The sequence below is a fragment of the Pelecanus crispus genome, chromosome 10 (genome assembly GCF_030463565.1).
Source record: "Pelecanus crispus isolate bPelCri1 chromosome 10, bPelCri1.pri, whole genome shotgun sequence".
NCBI classification, from domain to species: domain Eukaryota; kingdom Metazoa; phylum Chordata; class Aves; order Pelecaniformes; family Pelecanidae; genus Pelecanus; species Pelecanus crispus.
In genome coordinates, this window is record NC_134652.1 from 33,611,619 (window position 1) to 33,634,488 (window position 22,870).

A 22,870-nucleotide genomic window follows, 5' to 3' on the forward strand; every position below is an offset into this window, starting at 1 on the left:
TCCCGGAGCGTCTCGTAGCAGACTGCTTTTTCACCAGAAAACAGTGATTCATCCAAACACAAATCTTCTGCTGGAATGCGTCATGCGCGGCGTAACTTTGTTGTCGGAACGGATTTCTCAGATTCAGGAGAAATGGGGTGGCTGGCACTGGAGAGGCCCAAAGTGTGGGGGGGGTGGGGGTGCATGCCTCACCCTCGCCTACCTGCCTTGGGCAGCCAAACTTTGGGCGTAGATCGGCCTCTGGGGCAGCGTGTCCGGCTGACATACGCTTCCTCAGGCTGGTGCGCGCTTTTGGGCTCCGGCTGCAAAGGGGGACGGCCTGCGCCAGGCTGGAAGGCGGCAGCGGGAGCCGGGGTGCAGATTAAGGCCGTTCTGGCCTTGCGGGGGATGCGGGAGCCGCCTTCTGCGCCCCAGGCGCTTCGCCGGCGGAGGCTCCGTGCCGCCGAGCCGCCGAGCTTCCCAGGACTTGGGCTTGCCCGTTTCTCCGGCACACGCAGGCTTCGTGAGGGCGGGGGGGGGGTGGTCGTTTTTGGGCGGGGGTGTTACTCAGGCCCCGTTTCCCAGGGCCGCCACCCCGCCCGTCGCGCAGCGCAGCCGGTGGCGCGCGATCGCGGCCGAGCCTCCCTCAGGCGCCGCAGGCGGGAGCGCTGAGGCGGCCGCGGGCAGCCCGGCACCCCCGCCCCGCTCCGCTGCCCTCAGGCGGGGCCTGCCCCGAGCGGCCCTGCGGGGCGGGCAGGGCGGCGGCGGCGCCCCCGGAGCCCCGCCGAGGGGGACCCCGGCCCCGAGGCGGAGGCGGCGGCGGCGGCAGCGGGGCGGGCGTCTCCCCTCCCCCTTCCCCTCCCTCCCCTCCGCTCCGCTCCGCTCCCTCCTCCCGCCGCGCCGCGCCGCCGCCCCCTCCTCCCGCGCCGCGGCCGGGGATATCCCTGGCCCCTCCCCGGCGGGCCGGCGGCGGCCCAATGGAGGCGGAGATGCTGTGCGGGCTGCGGGCGGGCTGGGGGCGCCGCCGAGCCGCGGACGCCGCCGCCGCCGCCGGCCCGGGGACGCGCACACTCGGCGGGGAGCCGGAGGCAGAGGCGGGCGCAGGCGGCGGCGCCGGGGCCGGGACTCTGGCAGGCGGCGGCTGGGATGAGCCGGCGGCGCGGCTGTGGGGGCAGATAGCGTCCCGCGGGGAGGCGGCCGAGTGGGGCTCGGAGCGGCGGCGGGGTCCGCCCGGCAGCGCCATGGCGGCGCAGTGCGACCCGCTGAGCGGGTACCTGCAGCAGCCGCTCTCCGACCCGGGCTCCAACAGCGAGCGCAGCACCGACTCGCCCGTGCCCGGCTCCGAGGAGGACTCGGCCGGCCCGCCGCGGCCCCTGCACAGCCCCGAGTGGGGCGAGGAGCGATTCCGGGTGGACAGGAAGAAACTGGAGGCCATGCTCCAAGGTAAGGGCGGGGAGAGGCGACGGCGGTCCCCGGGGGGCGCGGGGCGGTGGCCCGGGAGGGGAGGGGAGGGGAGGGGGCCGCATCCCCGGCCCGGCCCGCTATGCCCTGCCGTGCGCCCTGCCTTCGCCTTCGCCTTCCCCTTCCCGGCCGGGCCGGGATCCTGTCCTGTCAGCCCCGCCGGCGCCGCAGAGGGGCGGCCGCTGGCCGGGCGCTGGGGCGGCGGGAGCCCCGCGGGCCGGTCCCGGGCGCCGCCGTGGCCTCCCCGGGCGGGGGGGCTCCTTGTGCCTCCGCTGGAGCAGAGCCCAGCGTCGCGGCCCCGGTGCCGGCCTCGCCAGCCGCGGGCCGTCGGCTGTCGCTTGGGGCCGGGCCGGCCCCGGCGTCGCGGGTGGCGCCGGAGCCCGGCCCCGCCGGGGCTCGCCCGGCAGCGGCAGCCGGCGCGGAGGGGCTGCGGCTCTGCAGGTCGAGGTCTCTCAGAGATCCCTCTTCAAAAACGTGACATCCCCGCTCTGGCGGGGGGGCCCGGGCTCCCGGCTTTCGAGGAACAGCCGAGGCCGCCGCGCAGCGGGCAGGCAGGCTCTGGAGCCCGGCGTCCCGGCCGGAGGAGCGGGGACGGCGCTGGAGCCGGCGCTGACAGCGGCAGCCGCCGCCTCAGGACTCGCTCTGCCCTTGGCTCCGCTTTTGCTTTTTGCTTGGGTTTTTTTTTTCTTCCCCCCCTTTCTTCTTTGAGACTACATATTTTGTCCCAGTATGTTTTGAATTATCTAACTCTCAGTGGAAGTTACGTAGGCAGTTTTTGACGAAATAGTATAAGAGTAGCAATTGCTGGTTTTGTTGCTAAAGAACAGATAAATAGATTTAAACCAGCTGAGGATGTTGCTGAGTGGGGCAATTCCCCTGGGGTGTTCCCTGCTGTCTGCTCTGAAGAGCCTATGAGAACGCGGTGAGTTTTGGGTCTTATGTTGTCAAATTTGGGGCGTGTTTGGATCAACAAGGAAAGGTGATGAGGGTTTTGAGGCGCGTACTGGTTCCTCTGGGACTACTGTTTGCTAAACATTTAATATTACACCTAACGTGGTAACTCAAGTACTTAGGTACGTTTTCAAAACAAATAAACCCCTGACAAATATTTCGCTGTCGTTGATGTGGGTCACACGAAGGTGTTTCATTCACTTACTGGAAGCCCTCGGTACTCGCTCCCTGACCATCCTCACTTACTGGAAGCCCTCGGTACTCGCTCCCTGACCATCCTCACTTACTGGAAACCCTCGGTACCCGCTCCCTGCCCATCCCCTGCCAGAGCACTTGCCTCCTCCAGCGATGGCAGGCTGCGGGAGCGAGCAGAGGAGCAGGAGTGGGTGAGTTGGGTTGGCCACTGAAGAGCTCTGGTTTGACTTGGTGACTACAATGATTGGAATTTTTTTTAATTGAGATTCTCTCTCCTGGGGGTGAGTTAATCTTTAATCAGTTAATACTTTAGCGCTAGTAGAAAAATCTCGTTATGTAATGCAGTAAAGAGGAAGGAATTCAGAGAAACAGAAGTCTCGTAATCAGCAGCGACTATTTATAAAGATCTGCTCATCACAAGTGTCTTAAAACCAAAAACACGTGGGTATTGGAAAGTATTTGTGTATGAAGTGGTAGGAAAAAGGGTCAAAAGTTACAAAGTGCTGTAAGAAGACTGAAGGTTGCCTTAACATTTTCCTCTAGTAGAAAAATAAATTTCCATTATCTCATCCCACACGCAGTCCGTCCTTCTACTGCCTGAGGTAGTAGGCATGCGAGGGTAAACAAAATCCTAAGCAGAATCCAAATACTGTATAGGTTGTGTCATCCAGCAGTAGCCAGTGACAAAATGTGAGATTTTTTTGTTTGCTCCTTTTAAAATTTTTTTTCTTATCCTCGTAAGAGTGTAGTAAAAAGTGTGTGGTTGATAGAGTAGAGTAAGTGCAAACAGAATGCTGCCTACTTTTTGATGAGAGGTTGCTGTATGTCCAGTCTAGAATACACATGCTTCAGGTGATGGTTTGAGGAGTTTTTGCATCAGATAGTTATCCTTTTTTGTGAAGAAAAGCATGCGTTGGACTTGGTAATAAGTGATTTAGTGTGAAAACCTAAACTGTCTGGCTTATTGGTAATGAAAAACTGCTTATAAGGAAACATGAGGCAAACATAATAGTTCCTTCTGTCAGAAAACTAGGAACTGTTTGTTAAACGTTATTGCTTTCATTCATTTTCCTCTCCATACTTTACAAGTTTTTATCTCATCTCTTGACTTCCTACGAGATATAGGTTTTACTTTTCTTGTAGGAGAATGCCTCAAGCCATGAGTAGCTCTGCCAGGGTGTCACAAAGAACATCATGAAGCCAGATCTGTAACTGGTATCCAGAAAATCAGAGTCAATTACACTGCTGATTACAAGCCAATGTTGATTTTATTTAACCTCTTCTTCCTCTTTTTTTTTTTTTTATTTTTTTTTATTTTTGGCCAGCTTTTGGGAGTGGAAGCTTTGACTCCCCCTAGTAGGAAAGGAACAATGGAAAAGAAGCAGTGTGCCATCTCCAGAAACTAACTGTTGTTAGACAGTTCATACGGTTGTGTTTCCTATGGTTTCTAGTACCAGATCCTTCACTGGAAGTTCTTAAAATATGCAGAAATTGCATTGTTGGAAGGAAAACATCTCTGTAGTCTAAGTGGTGATGACCAGATTTCTGATTTGCAAAAGTTACCCAATTTTTTCCTTTTGTTTTTTAATTTGAGCTGATGTAAATAGAGCTTCTTGTTCATATTAGATGTTTAAAGGCTCTTCTCTAGATTTTACCAGCTGCTAGAGAGCATGTTTACACTTGTGCAAGTTACTTTTTAAATGGTTTGAAAGCTTATGATTTCTTCTAGTGTTCACCATAGCTTTCCTATGTGAAAATGAGAATATGTCATCTTTAGTTAAGTTGTCTTTAAAGCCAAGTTTGAAACTGCATCTGTTGAAGAAACCTGTCAGGAAATGTTCTCATTCTTGCTCGGGGATCCCTTATTTTTTTGCTAGTCAACATCTGTTGTTTACTGTACTAATGATGAAATGTAAAAAAAAAAACCAATCAGGAGCAGAAGGAATACGAAGAAGCTCAGTGTTTGGCTTTGTGCTTCTGTTGCATTCTGTGATTGCGTTGCTGAATTTTATATGCCTTTCTGCCATGGTTATTTTCATCTTTCCTGCACTTCATATTTTGTGGATAGTTTGTTGAGGGACAATGCTGACTTAAGAGAGACTCACCTGGGCATAGCAGACTGTATAGCTCGTGGGGGCACTGGGGTACCTTACTGTCAGATAGAGCCCACAACTGGAGTAAGAGCTGTAGCAAGACACTGGGTAGCTCGCTCTCAAAAAAAGAGTTGATGTGGCTAGTTTGCTACCACTTGTATCTGAAGCAGAAACCAAATCTGAATTAAGGTGTCAGAAAATCTTGATAGATTTGAGGGTGCTTCTGGTACTGGGCTGTTTTTTTTTTCACTTTGAAATAATTGGTTTAGTATTTCTGGTATTTCGAGGTTTGGTTCTGAATAGCCTTAAGATAAATATGTTAAATGAAAGGTAGAGGGAGCTTTTCGCAGAGCTTTGCTTCTTGTGTTTGGAATAGCAGAAAATGCAAAAGCTGTGGTAAAAACCTTGAACATAAGAATAATTTTTTTTTCTTATTGTGTCCAACTACTTTGTATGAGTGTTTTATTACTTGGTCTTAGATGACTGGAATAATGTTCCATAAACAAATCTCAGTCTTTACAGTAGGGTGTAAGCTATCTTATGCTGCATGTCTTCATTAGAGTTTGTTGGTGAACAGATCTCTTCAGAATAAACTTTTTTTTTCCTGGGAAGCAAATTTGAGTGAAATGGATCAGCTATTCTTTTCAGAAGTGACAGAAGATGCTATTTAATAGTAGCCCTATTAATTATAGCTGCTCTGCACTAAATTCTAGTGAATGCTCAGGTGACTTAATACTGTGGGATGATTGACTTGGTGCATGTTTGAGTGCCTGTTACCATAGCAGCTGAGTATTAGTACAAAAATGCAAAACACTAAACTTAGATTACACTTTTTGGACAGCTTTTCTAACAGCTAATACCGCAGTAATCAATAGACTTGGACAAGTTGACCATGAACTTTAAAAAAACCAAAACAAACCAACCAAACAAAAAAAGCAATACCTTCTTCTTGTGCATGGTGTGTCTTATTCTTGGCTACAAAGTTTTATGCCAGGCTTGTATTTCAAATAATCCTTTTTCTATGTCATGTTCTTTAACAGATATTGGGAGTTTTGATGGGAAGTATGTATAGCATGTTTAAATACTTTGACTTTATAATGCACTATCACACAACAGTACTTGGGTAAAAAAACAAATCCGCGCTGCTTTTTTAATGAGTCTAACTCTAGCAGTGGTGTGCATGCCATATTATATGTGGCTCTTTCTTTGGGAAAAAACCCAATGGTGTTAGAATTCTTGTTTTTCTCTGTTCTGTTTTGGGTTTTTTATGCATTATCTTTCAGTTTGAGGAGTCTTTGGGGTAATTCTAATTATGGGATCTGAAACTTTGTGTGGTGTGGGGTTTTTCGTTTGTTTTGTTCCACACACCTTCCCTCCCCACCAATGAGATAATTCAGCGTTTACTTGACTTTTGATAAACAAACACGGGAGGAAAAGCACAGACCTACGTGCTCAGGAAACTCTGAAGTGTGCTCAGCACCACAAGCACCCTGTTTGCTGTTGAACTCATCTTACAGAGCAGGTTGTGTTGATACAGAGTGGGAATCTTGGAAAATAGCAGTGCCCTGTGCTGATTTAGTGCTCGCTGTCATTAATGCCTTCATGTGTTAACTGGAGTAGGTCAGAATTATAGGAATCATTTCAATCTTGATTTATGTCATGTAGACTCGATTGCTAAAAATAATAAAGGATCTTCATTATTTTTCAGGCAGTAAGGATAAAAGTACTGTAACTCAAATTTAGTGTGAACAGTCAGTACAAGCAGCTCATTCGAGTACCTTTGCGTAGCCCTCCCTCCTGCCATTGCAGCATTGGGTGAGCACTCCACTGTCCTCTTCCCTCAGTTTCGGTGCTCTTTGTCATGGGGAGTTAGAAAAATGCGGAACTAGTAATTTTTCACCAAAAGCAGCCCTACTTTTCTTAGAGGGAAGTGACATAAATATTTAGATCGCTTTTTTTGCACAATTTAATCTAGGTGTAACTTACTTACTGTAAATCTACCGAAAATCAGTTGTTAATTCCTTTGCCTAAAGGTCACCCTTGAGGCTGTTGCCCGATCCTAAGACTGTATTTACACAATGCCTAGTTCTCATGCTTGGATGATAACCAATTTATTTTGTTTGCTGATCCATCAGGTGAAACTTGCTGTATCTAAACAAGTATATTTTCCCTACTTAATGCATAACTATGTGGGAAAGTGTACTTTTAATACTTTTCTTGGAGTTCTCTACTAGTTTGTTTCAACTACAGAGAAAGATAAATTGATAAGTGTGACAAGCAAAATTTGGAGGAAGTGGGGGGGAAGGAAGATGCTTGTATTTGAATGTACTAAAGACGACGGAGATGTTTTAGGAAACCTGGGCCTCTACTGAGACTTTGCTACGAACCATAGTTTTATTAGAGACTAGACCTTGAAAACATGAATGAATAGATTTTGAGTGAGTTTAGCTGCTTAATAGGCAGTGATAACTTGAATAGAATGGTTCTGACTGTGATGGTTTCTGTGTGGGGACGGCAAGATCTGTGTTAAATTTGTGTTGGATTTTTATATTTAAATGGCTAAGCAGGAATTACTGCTACTATTCTGGATTTTTTTGTGTGTGTGTGAGATGGTGGCAGAAATCTGTAAAATGAAACTAAATGTGCTGTGATCCTTCAAATAATTAGTGTACCTTGCTTGCAACTGAAGTTAAAAATACTCAGAGTGCTGTTGATTTATATTCCTGTTTAAAGTTCCACGTGTCCCTGTTGGAGCTTTAAGAGATGTGAAGTATGTCTTTCCTTTAACCAGATTCTTACTGAAATATCTTCTCAAATTCTTTATTTTTTAGTAGGTTCTAAACACAGTTTCTTTTCCTAGAGGAAGATGGTGTTTTTTCTACTGAATTGTGAGATTTCAGTTGGTGGTTTTTATTATTTTTTTTTTGTTCCTTGCAATGTATCAGCATAACCTGGACAAGGACATAGTTGTAGGGAAACTGGAACCTTTCTAATAGCATTTACATTTGGTGTTTAACTTGCATGTAAAAAAATTCAACTTCTTTGTCAGGCTTTCAAATCCCTAAAGTGCTGAATAGTCTATTTCTACAAAAAATAAATATATGAAATGAATTTGTGTGACTTGTAGTTTAAAAATGTTCTTGCATTCCATTGTTAACAATTGTAATAATACCACTTTCTCAAGTTTCAGTGTTTTTTAAGTAGTACAACGGACTATCATGGTTTGGCATGAACTGCTAAGTTAAGTATTGCTGGCTTGCACATTCCTGTTGGTTATATTGTAATCTTTACCTCCATTGGAAAATATGTCCTATTTTGAGTACTTATTTCAGGCTTTTGGCTTTATGCCTGTCGAACAATGAAACATGCTAGTTTTCTTTAATTTCAGACCTCTGTGTTGAAGAACTAATAGCTTTTTAATTTTTTTTACAGTAATATCCCTTACTGTGAAGACTCAGTAGTGACTTTCATGAACTTTGAGCTTAAAAACTAATATGACTACACGTGAGTGGAAGTTCAGATAGATTATTAATTGCGTGTACTTCTTGTAGCTGAAGGAATGGGTACTTGATTTAAGGATTTCTTCTTTAAGATGCTACCTGTTCATCAGTGGTAGTTTTAAAGATAATTTTGACTTAAGCAACTAAAAACATTCCTTGAACGTATCTGCAACTTGTGTTCAGTATCTATTTTTTTTTTTTTTTTTTTATGACTAGGCTTTCTTGTCTCTGGTTCAAATCAGTATGATTGTATTACATGGGGCAATGTAACTCTTCATGTTTCAATGACTTTTATAGCTGATTTATGTAAAGATGTCTACAGTGATATCCTCTTTCCTGGAATAGGAATACATAATTTTCGAAAAAATTGTTTCCTGGTAAAAGCTCATGGATGTTGTGAGGGAATGCTCATGAGTGACAGCAACCCTCTGCCAGGTCACACTGTATGTGTGGAGCTATTGGAATAACTGTAATCCTCATAGAAAACAGAGGGCTATATCCTTTCTGCTGTTATCTCTAGCTAATAGAGTCTAAGGGATCTGGGTATTCAACAAGTTCTCTCGTTTATATGAAAAGTGTGGTTTCTGGATACTGCGGGGGGAGAACTCTTGATGTCTATGCAAGAAGAGATGGGTGTGATGGGTAGGGGGTTGAAAACAAATACATAACAGAGGTAACACTAGGTGCCTGAATGAATAAGTCAGTTGCACAACTATTTTTGCTGCTGCAAACCAGATTTCATGGAAAGAGGTTGATGGGCATGTAGCAACATTGGTCTGTCCTAGTTGTTATCCTGGCTGCATAGCTCTAGTGTAGTAGAAACCAGGGCATGGAGATTGGGAAGGCGTGCAATAGGCCTGTGCCTGCAGGACAGTTACAGAAGCTCTCACACCTTTTCTGGGAGATCCACATGAGCACGTACCTCCCTGAAGTGCCTGATGCTAATGCAGGCAGCATGGATATCAGACAGGTGGAACTGGAGGTCTGCAGGCAGTTGCAGGGCTATGACCTCTCTGAGGCTGGAGAGGTGTGGTGGGACAGCTCTTGGGACTGGAGTCCTTCAGTGACTGCAGACAGGCTCTTTAGGATAGACAGGCTGGGGTGCTGAGGAGGAGGTGGTGGTGTCTTATGTGAGAGATCAGTGGGATTGCATGGAGCTCTGCCTTGGGGCAGACAGTGAGCCAGTTGAGAGTGCATGCGTCCGGATTATTTGGTAGACCAGTCTGGGTGGTGTTATGGGTGTCTGCTACAGACCATCTGATTAGGAAGAAGCAGCAGATGAGGCCTTCTTCAAACAACTGGAAGAAGCCTCATGTTTGCAAGCCTCTGTCCCCATGGAGGACTTTAACCATCCTGCTCTCTGCTGGAGCAACAGCACAGCAGGGCACAAGCAATGTAGGAGGCTTCTGGAGTGCATTCATGATAACTTCCAAACATAGGGGATTAAGGAGGTGACAACAGGAGGTGCTCTGCTGGACTTTGTACTTGCAAGGAAGGAAAAACTGGTCAGGGATGTGAAGATGGAGGGCAGTCATTCAGAGGGACCTCGACAGGCTGGAAAAATGGGCCAACGGGAATGTCATGAAGTTCAACAAAAGAAAACATGAAGTCCTGCACCAGGGGAGGAATTACCCCATATATCATCACAGGTTTGGGCCTGACAGGCTGGAGAGTAGCATCCCAGAAAAGGACCTGGGGGTCACAATGGACAAACTGATCATGAGCAAGCCTGCAGTGTGGCGTTGTGACAAAGCCCAGCAGCATTCCGGGCTGCATGAGGAAGAGCGTTGCCAGCAGGTTGAGGTGGTGAACCTTGCGCGCTGCTCAGCCCTGGTGAGACGCATCAGGAGTGCTGTGTCTGGCGTGGGTTCCCCAGTGCAAGAGAGACATAGGTGTGCTGGAACAAGTCCAGCACAGGGCCACAAAGCTATTGAGGGACTGGAACATCTGACATAGGGGGAGAAGCTGAGATATCTGCGACTGTTTAGCTTTAATCTTCAGAAGAGAAGGCACAGGGAAGACCTTAAATTTGTCTATGTGTGTCAGGGGGTATAAGCAGATGGAGCCAGGCTCTTCTCGGTGGTGCCTAATGGCAGGAGAAGAGGCAAAATTTCATTTTACGAATCTTCTCCTTTTTCTGAAAAGGAAACAATCCATAAAATCTGGAGACTTGTGAGTTTTGCAGTGTTCAGTGCTGAAGTGAGGTCACTAGTGTCTCTCATTTGGAGAGCAAAGGAATCAAAGGATTCTTAATTACACAGCTTAACATTAATTTTGCATTTTTAATTGTTGAGTTAAAATACTAAATCTAATATTGGACTGTAATGTTAGAGCATAATATTTATTAATGTTATGTATTGAATAAGGCTATAGATACACATTTTTTTAGGTAAATGCTTGATCAGATACCAGTATTAAAAATGGCACTTTGTAGCCTGAACTGTACTCCAGAGTTCATGAAATGGTGACTGAGTGTAGGGGTCCATCTGCCTTCCCCAGGGCAGCAAGAAACATCTGCTGGGAAATAATGGTCTGTACATCCTACCTTTAGAGGTCCTGGTAGGATTTAAGTAATTTTTTTTTTAAACTTCAGATTTCCTATGCCTGATTATTGGTGCTTTTTAGTGTCATGTCAGTGAAACTTAGCTTTTGACTGCTCCATCAGCATTTTATTTAGTTTGTCTTTGCATTTTTAAGCTGTGGTTTTCTTGAACAGGTAGAAAATCACTAATGCTTTTTAAATGTTTATTCTTGTTCTGTTTGTTTATTGTGGTCACTGCTATTTTTTAGACACCACTTTATAATTTATGGTGGCTCCTCAATATTGGCTAATTATCTTGCAAGTCAATGTTTACCGTTTTGTAGTGTTTCACCCCCAGAAAAGATGTGTATGATGCTGTTTCACAGGCCAGTTGCTGACCACTGGCCTCTGCCTGGGAACTGTTGTCTCACAATAAAGAGTGAAGATCAAAATGTTGGGGCAGCTGACTTCTTCCTCCTTATACCTACTTTTCATTTTTATTTTGACCCTTGTATCATCTCTTGTGCCAAGGCTGTATGCTGTCTCATTTCCTTAAATATTTATATATTGACAAAAAAATATGGAAATATTTTGGATAGTCTGTGTTACGTGTTGATGTAGCCAGGGCTCTAAGTAAGCGGAACTGAGAACAAGTGGCAATGCCCAGCACATTTCGTGTTTCATTTGCTCGCACCAATCTGAACGAGGCAGTCATGGGTCCGGCGTGCGAGACGACGTGTGGTGGCCCCGCTGCGCGGCTGGCAGCTGCGTGCGTGCACACGGTAGTCGAGTACGTACCCTGGATCCCTTGTGTGCAAGGGCCAGGTCCGGCTAACGCGGGCTCCGCTGCAGCCCGTGCCTGGGAAGGGTGCTGGCGCCCGTGTCCCCGCAGCCCCCGGGGAAGACGGTGGCTGGGACAGGCGGCTGCTGCCAGGGCAGGGTCTCGGTGGGCACCTTCTTTTAGCCTCTTCCCGTCCGTGCGAGGGGTGCGTGGGTGCTGTGTTTGGGTGCAGATTACAGTCTTGCCACGGGTGATCTGGCCCCTGGGAGCGTGCCTGGGGGGTCCCTGGCGGGAAGGGGACCTGCAAGCCTGGCCGGGCGAATTGGGACACAGGTCTCCTGCGGCAACGCGTTGAGCGCTGCTGTTTTGCTGCCTTCAAACAGCTTCTAAAATCATCATCAGGCAAGGATATAACTATCTCTAGTTACCTTGTGCGTGCTTCTTAACTGCTTGAGCTTAAACTGAAGCATCAGGGTTCACTTGCAGGAACTGGATAAACTAACTGGAGGTTCAGTGGCCAAGCAGTGGGTGCTGGCTGTGGGTTGGAGCAGCCTCGCTGGTCCAAATGGTGTAGTTCATGGCCTCCATGCTATGGCTTACACTGTGTCCTACTGGGCTTCATGTTGTTGGTGATGGCATGTCAGCAAGTTTTGAAAATGGGACTTCCTAATGCATCTTAGATTGGAGCGCAGTCATGTTATCTCTATTGCTTGGATTCTGTTGTGTAAACCACAGAAAAACTTGTTGCTCAACGTACCCTTCCTGGATGCCTCTTCCTTGTACATGCGAGTGAGAACAAACAGGAGATAACTTGTTCGTTAAGTTTCTTTCCTTTCAAGGGTGAAGGGTTTTTGCAAAATGTTTATAAATGTATCACTTGTGATGAGAAAGACGGACAATAAGAGATGTTGCATGAGATTTCCAGTCATTCTGACTACCTCCCAAATGGCCAGCTGCCAGCAGCTGTGTCTTTGGAATTTGGCATCTTGAGATCAACAGTTTTATAAATGCTGTGGAATTAAGTTACTACTTTTAATGCTTAGTTGTTTGGTTTGTTTTTTTTTTTTTCTTTCTTAAGTTGCCCAGGTTGATATCTCCTAGAACTTCATAGATCAGATTTTGACCCATTTTATTAGAGGCTAAGGACTATTGGAGCACAATGTAGTCACTTGGGAGGTCACTTACCAGGACACATCTGTGAGCAGCTGAAGATTTTTTGAAGACATAGTTAGTACCTGATAAGCAATACGTGTGCGTATAGTTAAATGTTTTAGCTGTTACGCCATCTCTAGAGAGGCACAAATGCAGCCTGACAGAAATGTTAGTGGACTAGGAGCAATATCCTCCATTGACCTGCCTTGAGTCCTCGACTGAATCGCTTTTCTCTCCCAAGTCTGGTTTGACTGAGCCTTTTCCCAGACGTAGGAAGCTGGTCAGCGTGGCGCCAGCCACAACGTGGCCTCAAATTCCCTGTTCCCATGCAATTTCAGTACTGCCTTGGTGTGTAAGGGTTGCAATAAACCTTGTGAAAAATACTCCTTATGCAAAAACTTGATAAACTTGTATGGAGCCACTTTCTCTCAAATATTAATTTAAGAAAATAGTGATTTCCCATTCCTCTTTTGGCTTTTTGCCTGTTGGGAACATGTGTAGATGCAAGTGAAGCATGAGACGTCCATTTTCCATTTGCTAAACTTCTGTGCAGGCCAGGCCTGGGAGGCTTTGAGGAATCTTGGTTCCATTTTCCGTTAAAACTACGTGGTATGAATCAGGTCTGTAAGAATTGTTTTCGAGGAAAAATAAGCAGTAATCTTTGTGCTTACACGGTTATTGTGAGGCTTGCAGTATGTAGATGCTGAAGAATTTCTTTGTAATACTGTGGCTTTTATAGGTACTTTTTTCCCCCTGTCCCACAGAAAGGTTGTGGGCCTGCCCAGTATTTTATTTAAGAAGCTATGGGCTGGTCATTTTTTTTTTTTTTTTTTTAGGTCTTTCAGTCCTTCTCTAAAGCTTTTTAACTTGCAATGATAACTTCTATTTGTAAGAGTTACAATACCACAGGATGTTTTTGCTCTAGATGCTAGAATGTTACAGAACTTTTGAAAACAAAAGTTACAAATAAAAATGAGTGCCAAGGAAAGAAAAAGGAAACCTCATTCCAGATCATTCAAGTGTAATAAGTATGTACTTTGAATATGGATATAAAAAAAAGATTGGGCTACATTATTTCTCACTTGCTTGGTACAAAGTATCTGTAAAAACCAGATTCATTGCCCATACTACCTATGAGATGACTAGCAGAACAAAACCAAAATGCTGTTCTGCTGTTTGTGGAACAGGTCAGATCATGGGCTTCGTCTGATTAAACTTCATTCTTGGAAAGGAATTGTGCTATATTTCCTTGTGAGGAAAACGTGCAACATTTTTATAATTAAGTTCAGTTAAACCGTTTGTAGGACAACATGTCTGAAAATCAGCATTAAGCTAAATAAATCTGTCCTGAAAGAGGCAGTGTTAATAGATAATTGCAGATAGAAATTGGTAATACCAATTAATTTATCCTAGTTTAAAAAAAGTGCCTTTTCAGTCCTTTTGAACATATGAGATATATATATGATTTTTTTCTTAATGTAATATGTGCATACACAAGCTGTCTGTTGTATGAGCTACCTGTGCTATTAGTATCCTGCTATATAAAGTTTAAAAATTTTTAATTATATTGATATTGTCAAGTTTCATGGTGAGGTTACCAGACGTTCCAAAGCTTTAAATGTGTTTTCACCTCTTCCTTTTTGTTTATAAAATATTTTTAAATTCTACTTACAGGTGATGATACTTTTTTCCATTTTAAGCAGTCTGGTTTTAGGAATCTGTATTGCCACTCCGATTAGTGGTTTAAACTAGCCTTTAAATTTGCCTTTTTCCCTGTTGCCAATAATTTTGTGTGAACGGAGGACTCTGATTATGTCTATTTTTATTGGCTCTGTTCTGTTCAGACTGTGCCTGCAATAAATTTATGGCAGTTGAATATATGAGATTGGTAATTTAAGACTAAGCATGTCCGTAATTCCAAAATAAATATTAGGTCAATTAAGTGATGCAGTGAAGCGTTTTTATGTTACGGAAAGCTTTAGTAGACTGATGTTTCTGAAGATACTCCCCATGACCTTTATGGTAAGATAATTGAATTGCTTGAGGGAATATAAACTGGGATTCAGTGAACTGTTTGCTGTGTAATTAAACCAGAAGCTATGTTGTAAGGTGGTTCCTGTGCAGAACATTACACTGTGCTACAAAAGCCGTGATGAGTGAAAGGTTAATCATATGATGAAAAAAATCTGTGTTTAAAATTGTATCTCTCTGTGTGTAATACATATATTTAAATAACAAGTATGCGTATGTATTTCTATGTAATTCAAGTGAAGGATGCACATGCATGTTGTCCTTACTGTGACATAGAAATACTTTGTTTCATTGTGATCTACTTCAAAGATTATAAGACTTGGACTCACTTTTTCTGAATGTGTAAGTGCATCCATGGGTGAGAAGTGCTATAGAATGGTGAAATATTAAATTATGTTAAACGGCCTTTGTTTATATGCAGTTAGAGCAGTTAAAATAGCATTGATTTAAAGAGTCTGGATATGGAATACACTTTTTTAAACATTGTTTTATGTAGTGGAAAAGAATCTTGGTACTTTTTTTTTTTTTTAAGTAAAACAAACAAAGTGCTGTTTTTCCTTAGTAAATTTACTTCTGGAGTGTGTGTGAAATAGTGGATAAGAGAGAATCTGTTTCTAATCTATTCCATGTGCAGAAACAGTGAATAAATTTGATCAAATCTTTAGTCCTTTATAAGCAATTCCTTCTTGAAATATGAACATATCCTGCAGAATTTTCTTTTTTCCCTCTGTGTGGAAGACATTACCGTTGTTAGAGTCCAGAATACATGGATTCTCAATATGTGTGAAATTTTTTGATGCGCTAAACAATTGAACATGTAAGGACGTTTTCTGGGTTGCTTAGCAGCAGTCAGGTTTTTTACTTTAAGTGGCCTTCGCTGACATCTTTAGATTGTTCAGAGATTTGGCAGAAATAAAAAAGTCATTCCAGTCTTTGAAACATGAGGAATCATTTAAGCTGTGAAAAAAGTAGGGTCAGCTTATTGTAACGCTTTGTTCATATTTAAACATTTACAAAACTTTATATTCTGCGTTGTAGTAAATGTTTGGGAGAAGTGAGTGCTAGAAGAGTATTTTGTTGGATGCTAAGTATAGTTTTAGGTGACTGCCACCTGAAAGATGCAAACTTTGATTACAGATTAATTATATCCAAATTAAGGTTGGTATATATCTACTTGGGAGTATATTTTCTGTAGTTATATATAGAGCTGAGTATTGTTAGTGGTGTTTTGAGAATACAATTCAAACCAACTCAAGTGTAAAATATTAAATATACTTATTTTGTTTTCCTTATGGGATATCAAATGTATATTTACAAGAATCTTTTAATTGGGTGGGTCTCCTGTATTGCTGTAGAGCTGGTGCTCTTCCACTCTGGCTTGAATAGCCAGCAGAGAGTTTGAGACTGGTTTTAATACATGTTAGAGTTACCTGCTGTCAGCTTCTGCTGGCTTAGGATGCTTTTGGTGTCCCTCTTCCCTGCTACCTTCTTTCTACATTGCACAAGTTAAAGGAGCGTTCACCCCCCAAGGGGAGTCGTGGCTTGGGTCTAGCAGGAGCGTGCTGCTAGAGTAAGGCGTGGGAGAAGCGAGTGGCTGAGTTAAAGGAAAGATTTACATAGCTGCCCGTGCAGGTTAGCCAGACCAGAGTTTTAGTAGAAGGGTGTAAAGGCCAAGTTTTTCAGACAAATAGGAAATATTTTTAAAGTGGGAAATCTTGGGACCAGAGAGGCGAACGGAGACGTGACTAAGAGGATTTTAAATGTCCAGTAGCTTTGGGTGCACACAGGAAAGATCTCCTCGTACATCACGCGGCCGCCAGACGTGCTGCTCAGAGAGGAGATGCTCTCGGTGCTTCTCTTCAGCTCTCTTTCTGTTCGTACTGTTTTAGGAGAGGAGAGGAGGAGAAACCACTCACCATCTCTGTTCTGCCTCCTTCCAGCAGTGTGATGAACCGGGATCAATTGGAACACATTGGGGATTTTTGCAGCTGGTACACAGGCTCGGGGCTGTTACCGATTTGCGTGAGCAAGAGCAGGCGAAGGGCTGGCATGGAGAGCTGGGACCCCTCAGGGGCTGGATGAACATTGGGCTTTCTTCCCTCCTCTCCTACCTTGCCCTTTGAGAGGGAGTAGTGCTTTAGTGAACGCCTGCGTTTTAGTGTAGGCTTTGGTGTAAATGCTCTCCTACCTAACCTACCCAGGCTTGCTGCCTTTCCGTGTGATGTGTTGAGTAGGAAGACCTGGTGCGTACGTCAGAAGAGAGCTACTCCAGTTGATCAGATCTGCTTTACTGGAGTGGAGGCAGTGGTGAGATAGTTGGGACTAGCGCATTTCCTACTTGCAGCGGTAAAGCAAATTCAGATGCCTCGGTGCATATTGACTTCCGTGTTAAAGATTTAAACTGGAGGACCATGATGTAGAGCTGCTGGTTGTGTGTCAGTCATCATTGGTTTGCATCATTCTACTCTAAAGAGAAAAGCAACAACCATAAAATAAATTTTGTAATCTTCTAGATAACGATAGAGACTTTAAGATTATAGCTTTGAGTACAGCTGAGTATGCACTGTGTAAGGTATTGGTATTTGTGCTGTTTTACTGATCATCTTAATATCTTGTGAATTACTTAAACATAATTTAGAGAATATACATATTTTCAGGGTAGATAAATTTCACCTGGTAGTGTGATGGTAATGGTAAACTTACAGAGAGAGCTTCTTATTCTGAAACACTTTCAAGTCCTTAGTACTTAGCATTATTACATTGTAATTTATCCTTTCTTAACAAAATTTTAATAATCAAAGGAATAAGAATGCATTCTTAACAATGTCTAAGTAATTTTATATCCTGTAAAGGAGTTTAGCATCAGGAAAAGTTAAAACATTATAATCTCTTGTAATTATAGAATAGAAAAATCTTTCATTGTGTTCTCTTGTAATTGCCAAGTGATGTAGTCTTCTCAAAGATTCTGCTCTTGGGCTGTATCTCTTTAGTTCAGGTTCAGAAATGCAGAGGTAATTTATCTTTTTAAGTAGTTTGTGAGTTAAACTTCCTTGAATTTAAAGGGATAGTATTCCAGTGTGTTTGAAGACAGAAGAAGAGAAAAAGAGTCTTGTTTAGGAGGAAGACACCTTTTAGGCAAGTTATTATGTAACTTTGAATTCAGTTTTTGTAAATGTGTTGTAATGACTCTAGTACTATTCTTCTGTTAAGTGCCCCAGATTGACTGCAGGTCCAAACTAGTATGTTACCAGCTTCTTTTGCTCAAATACAGGCTGGTTTGTGACTTTCTGGCAGGAACTAGTTAATCGCTACAAAGTAGAGGTTGGCAGCTGACTGAGCATCCACACTGAATATGTTAGGGTTTGGTGCTTGAGCTAGCTCCCTGATGCAATTTCTCTAGCAACGTAAGAGTAGTTTTCTGGAGAAACCTCTCTAACCTGTTATCAAGTGGGCTCATGCACAGTTAGAGCTGGTAAACATTTCACTGTGACAGCTTAAGTAACAAAAGCCAATCTGTTTTTTGTGGTTTTTTTTCTTCTAAAACAAAATGTTTCTTCTGACACCTTAAATTTGGTGATTATTTTTCAGCAAGTTACAGAAGAGATTTGTATCAATTTCTGCAAATTGGTTTTGCCAAGGTTGTGGGTTCATAGTAGCCAAGCTGTCTCATGATTTCAGGGTAGCAATTTACAGAGCTGAAAAGTATTTCATGGTTAAAGCCTGTTGAGCTGTAACAGGAAACCCAAATTCAACCAAAATCAAAATAAAAGAAAAAAATGCAAACAGGAAATGTTGCTTTTTTTGGCAGTCGGAATAATAACAGCTTATGAACTCTAGAAATGGAGTAGATCATCCAAACTTCCACCTCTGTTAATTCTAGATTTTTTATTATTATTATGCACGATTGAGATTTGCAGACTTTCAGAATCTCATGAGCTTTTTTGACTTTTATCCTGGCCATTGCAACGTTATTTCCTCTATGTCAAGACGGCTTTTGGAGGTTTGCTGTGTCTATGGAAAGAGAATAATTTATAAACTTACATGCTTGTCCTTGCAGAACAATCTACTAGTCTCCAAAGAACTTAATTAGTCTTAATTATGTGCAGTGCCTCATTTTTTTAGTAATGTGCCAAAAAACCCAAACAATAGCCAAATTCTGGTTTAAAGGGACTGCTGAAATAGTTGAAGTAGCACTGGTAAAAACAGCATGAAGGAAAAAACTTAAAAGTGTAAATTAAGTGATAAAGTAGTTGTTTGCGCAGTAGAAAACACAGTACTGTCATGTTTATCTCAAGAACAGGCAGTAGAAGAAATTATTTTTCTCAGAGAATGGGACTGTATGAAGTGTGAAGATTGGAGCTGCATGTGATGCATTGTACTTGTGCTATTGCATGCAGTGCATGGTTACACTTTTGTAATATCTTGAGCTCAAGAATAAGTAGTACTAATGGTAAGTATTGCCTTTAGAATGTGGCCAAATAAAGTGTGTGTGGTGTTGTATAATTTTTTTTTTTTTGTTAGAATACCCGGATTTCAGTATTAGGAGATAGTATTCTGAATCTTGGGTTTGCATTTCTGTGAATATGTGGACTTAACAGTTTTTTCAACTGTAAAAATAGACTTGATATAAAAACACTCAGAGTCTCTGCTAACTGAGAAACTGGGAAAGTTCCTATGGGTTAATTGCAGCTCTAGGAAGACCCAGTTAAATAAAGTCAATAGTAGCAGGCTTTGCTTGGTACTTATTGTGTGTGGGTAGGGCTGTGTTTGCCATTTTTCTGGAGCAGGCATATTGTAGTTGTATGCTTCTTATTCTAAGTGGACACTTCCACTTTAGGGAGAATTTTTCTGAACTTAAAATGCTCATTTTCTCTGGTGTCCATTGCATCTGCAGTGTGACAGCAGAGCTGAGCATCTGCTCTGCTGCTAGACTTCTCTCTGTGGTGACTTGTCTGTATCCTTTCTCGATGCCTTTGCGGTTTGAGATTACTGAATGAGGGCTCCTTTAAGATTTCAAGAGCTAGTTCTTATGCAAATACCTCATGTCTGGAAGTGGAAGTTTCCAGTATGATACATGTGCAAGAAAGCTCATACTAGTATAACTTAGAGTATTAGTAACCTTTTTCCCCTTCAAGTGCAGTCTTCTGCAGCCTTGAGATACTGTTTAGTCTGCTTAAAGACTCATGGAACATGAACTTTCCAAACATTCAACAGAAGAACTAGAGCGGCAATTCCTCATTTTTCCCTTTCTGCTTAGTTTTAAAGCTAATCCATTTTAACTGCACGAAGAATGTACTTTTTCTGTTAGCTGGTTTGCACTGCATGAAGCTATAGTTCATGTTGTGGAACATCTTGAAGTCTATATTATTGTAATGGAAGAGGAATGTTAGGAATCTTTTGTGGACAATTTTTTGCCTCAGAGCTTTCTGTATTCTTGCTTTGGATGGCGAAGAGCAAAGACTGTAATTGCTTGTTTAATTTTTCTATTCCTTAGTAGTAGGCATTTTCTGATGCAAGGGCTCCGTAATCTACCCTCTCCTTCCTGTCTTAGGAAAAAGAGATAATAAAAATTGTAGGACTGCAGTTTTAGGTAAGATACATATCCTTAAATTTCCTGTTTTCAGCTGGTGGCACACCCTTGCTTTTTGGTTTTTGTTTTTTGGGTGTGGGTTTTTTGGGTTGGTTTTTGTTTTTTTTTTTTTTTCTCCTGGATGACTTAGTGGCATTATTCAGCATTACTCTAGGCTTTGCATAGCTCTTGCAAACCTGTGAGAATACTGACCTGGCTTTCTCTGTCCTGAGTTGCTGTGTGTGAATAGAGGTGAAGTAGAGGTGAAGGGCTCAGTATATTGAGAAGAACACATAATTTAGGAGGGTGGTCAGTGGAGTGTTTTTTCTTAAATTATAAGAGGAAGAAGCATTAGAGGGTAAAGTTAACTTGCAGAACTTCCCAGAAGTATAAATATCACGCAACATGTGAATGACTTCTTTTTGTGGGGGCTTGATAAAGCCTAGAGGAAGTAACGGAAGACTTAAAAAATTTCAGATTTTTCTGTGACTGTGATACTGGCCTGGATGCATTGCATTTTGGTGTTGAAAAATCATGTGGCTTAAAATAGTCACCAGAAAGAAAGAGAGACTGAGTTAGAGTGTGTCTACCTTTTAGGTAAACTGTATACTTTTTGGTGGGGTTTTTATATTCCTGGTATTACTCTCAATACAGACTTTGGAGAATGAAAACCTAAAGCAATTTTTTTTCAGTATTTATTAATTGGATCTGATTAGTAACTAAAGCAAGGCATTGTTGCTTTTTTCTTTTTGGGGAAAAAAAAAAATCAACTACTAACTGGTGTTTAGGGGAGACAGTAGCCAAATACAGGCACATAAGGAGTGCTGACGGATCTGTACTCCAGGGTGGTGGGTGTTTTTCACTGAAGGACAAAACTGAGAATCCCCTTGGCTGTCAAGAGGCAAAGGTGCCATTGTGTTTTTACTCTCCAGCAAAACTGAGTACTCGAGGTTTGGCTTATCATTAGTTCTGTTGAGCATAAAATGGTGATATTGTTCCTTTTTGGCTGAAGATACTACTGATGGCTCTTGTAAACAAGCATATAGTCATTTTTTTTTTATTGATGGGTAACTTGTCTCCTTCACAGAAGCCTGACCCCAGTACATGCTTATGTCTGGGAATGCTGACTGTGAGCTACTTTACCGTGCTGTCAAGTGGACTGTATTTCTTTAGGAAGGATTGCAGTTGAAAGACCCTTGCCTGTTTGAAACAAAACTGTTGTTGAATTAGAAATTATGCATTATACAGTGTCCTTATTTTCCCACATATCTACTATAGATATGATTATTGTAAATTAAAAAATAATAGAATTGAAAATAATCTGTACATATATGCTCACTTGTGTTTTACATTGTATAAATCAAATGCAGGAGCAAATATGGCTCCATAAATAAAGGAGTCTTTTTTCTCATATTACATGTCTTTATCATTCCTAGCTAGAATTATTCTCAAGAACAATCTCTTTTAGTGTTCCCCAATTATGGCTGTTTGCTGTGCATCTTTTTTTAAAAGACTTTTGGGTAATATGTTTCCTTTTGCCAGGCTTACTCGATATTTAAGTTGATAGTTTAGGCTCATTATTTCTTGGCCTATTCTAAAATAACTCTATCAATACTTATGTACCTGTCAAATAAAAGCATGCTTTCCTGTGGCTAACAGTCTAACATTGTCTGCTGCCATAGCAATCTAATCTTTACATGTTCTTGGATAACACTTTGTTAATATTTTTTGTCCAGCTGTTGGCTGTAGTTCTGGTTTTATTCACTATCAAGTCCTCAGAGTGACATTATGCTCCTTGATTATAAAATATCTCTTAAAAAAAAAAAATGATAAGGCTTTTGTACTATGTCAGCTCAGCTTCAACAGTTAGATCTGGATATGTGCGTTAATTATTTCAGTTAATTATCACTACTCCAGAGAACACAAACTGGCAGGTAACAGGGCAAATAACAGGGGTTTAAAGTAGACTTGTTTTTTCTCATTGGTTCATTGACATTCCTTCCAAATGAGCAAAACTTCCATATCAGTGAAAAAGCGAGTGTTTTGGCAAAAGCTTTATGCAGGCATGAAACACGTGGACAATATTTATAAAAACTGGGGTATTTTGCAAGTACAACATGTTGAGAGATGTTACACAATGTTTAGTCCAAAAATGCTTTATACTGATAGGTGGTAACATCATTCTGCGTTTAGTGATAAAGAATTATGATTTTTGTATTTGTCACCCCATTATTTAAAATCTGTTCTAATTTGAAAGAGCTATAAGTCTTATCTGTTACTATGCAGGGTACTGTAGACTGTCTTTGAATAGTTTTTTAGAGGAGTAGGGTGGCATGCCACCTGAGTAAAGAGGTACTTACCGCTGTACTTGAGCCTCTGCAAGCTTTTTGCTTTAGTACTGAATATGCATACAAAAGAAAATGTAAATGTAGATTTTAAGGGCGCTGTTTATGCTGGTAAAAGTTACGTTGAGATATGCTAAATGCTTGCTACGACGCTAACCATCATTTCGTCATTAGATGTGCCTTGCGCTGATCAGCAGACACTTAAAAATGGCAATTTGAAATACTAAGTCATGTTTGAGGTAATTTATAAATGTGCATTATGATGTATTAAAATTTTCTGCTACAGATAGGT

The 22,870-nt window shown here is 42.5% G+C and overlaps 1 protein-coding gene across 1 annotated transcript in view; it reads left to right on the plus strand.

The window, feature by feature from the left end:
• Positions 1-956: 956 nt before the first annotated feature.
• Positions 957-22,870, plus strand: part of BICC1 (BicC family RNA binding protein 1) — a 111,955-nt gene continuing 90,041 nt past the window's right edge. The window contains exon 1 of the mRNA XM_075717809.1: positions 957-1,422. Coding sequence (XP_075573924.1) covers positions 957-1,422 — 466 coding nt within the window. The remainder of the gene's footprint in view (positions 1,423-22,870) is intronic.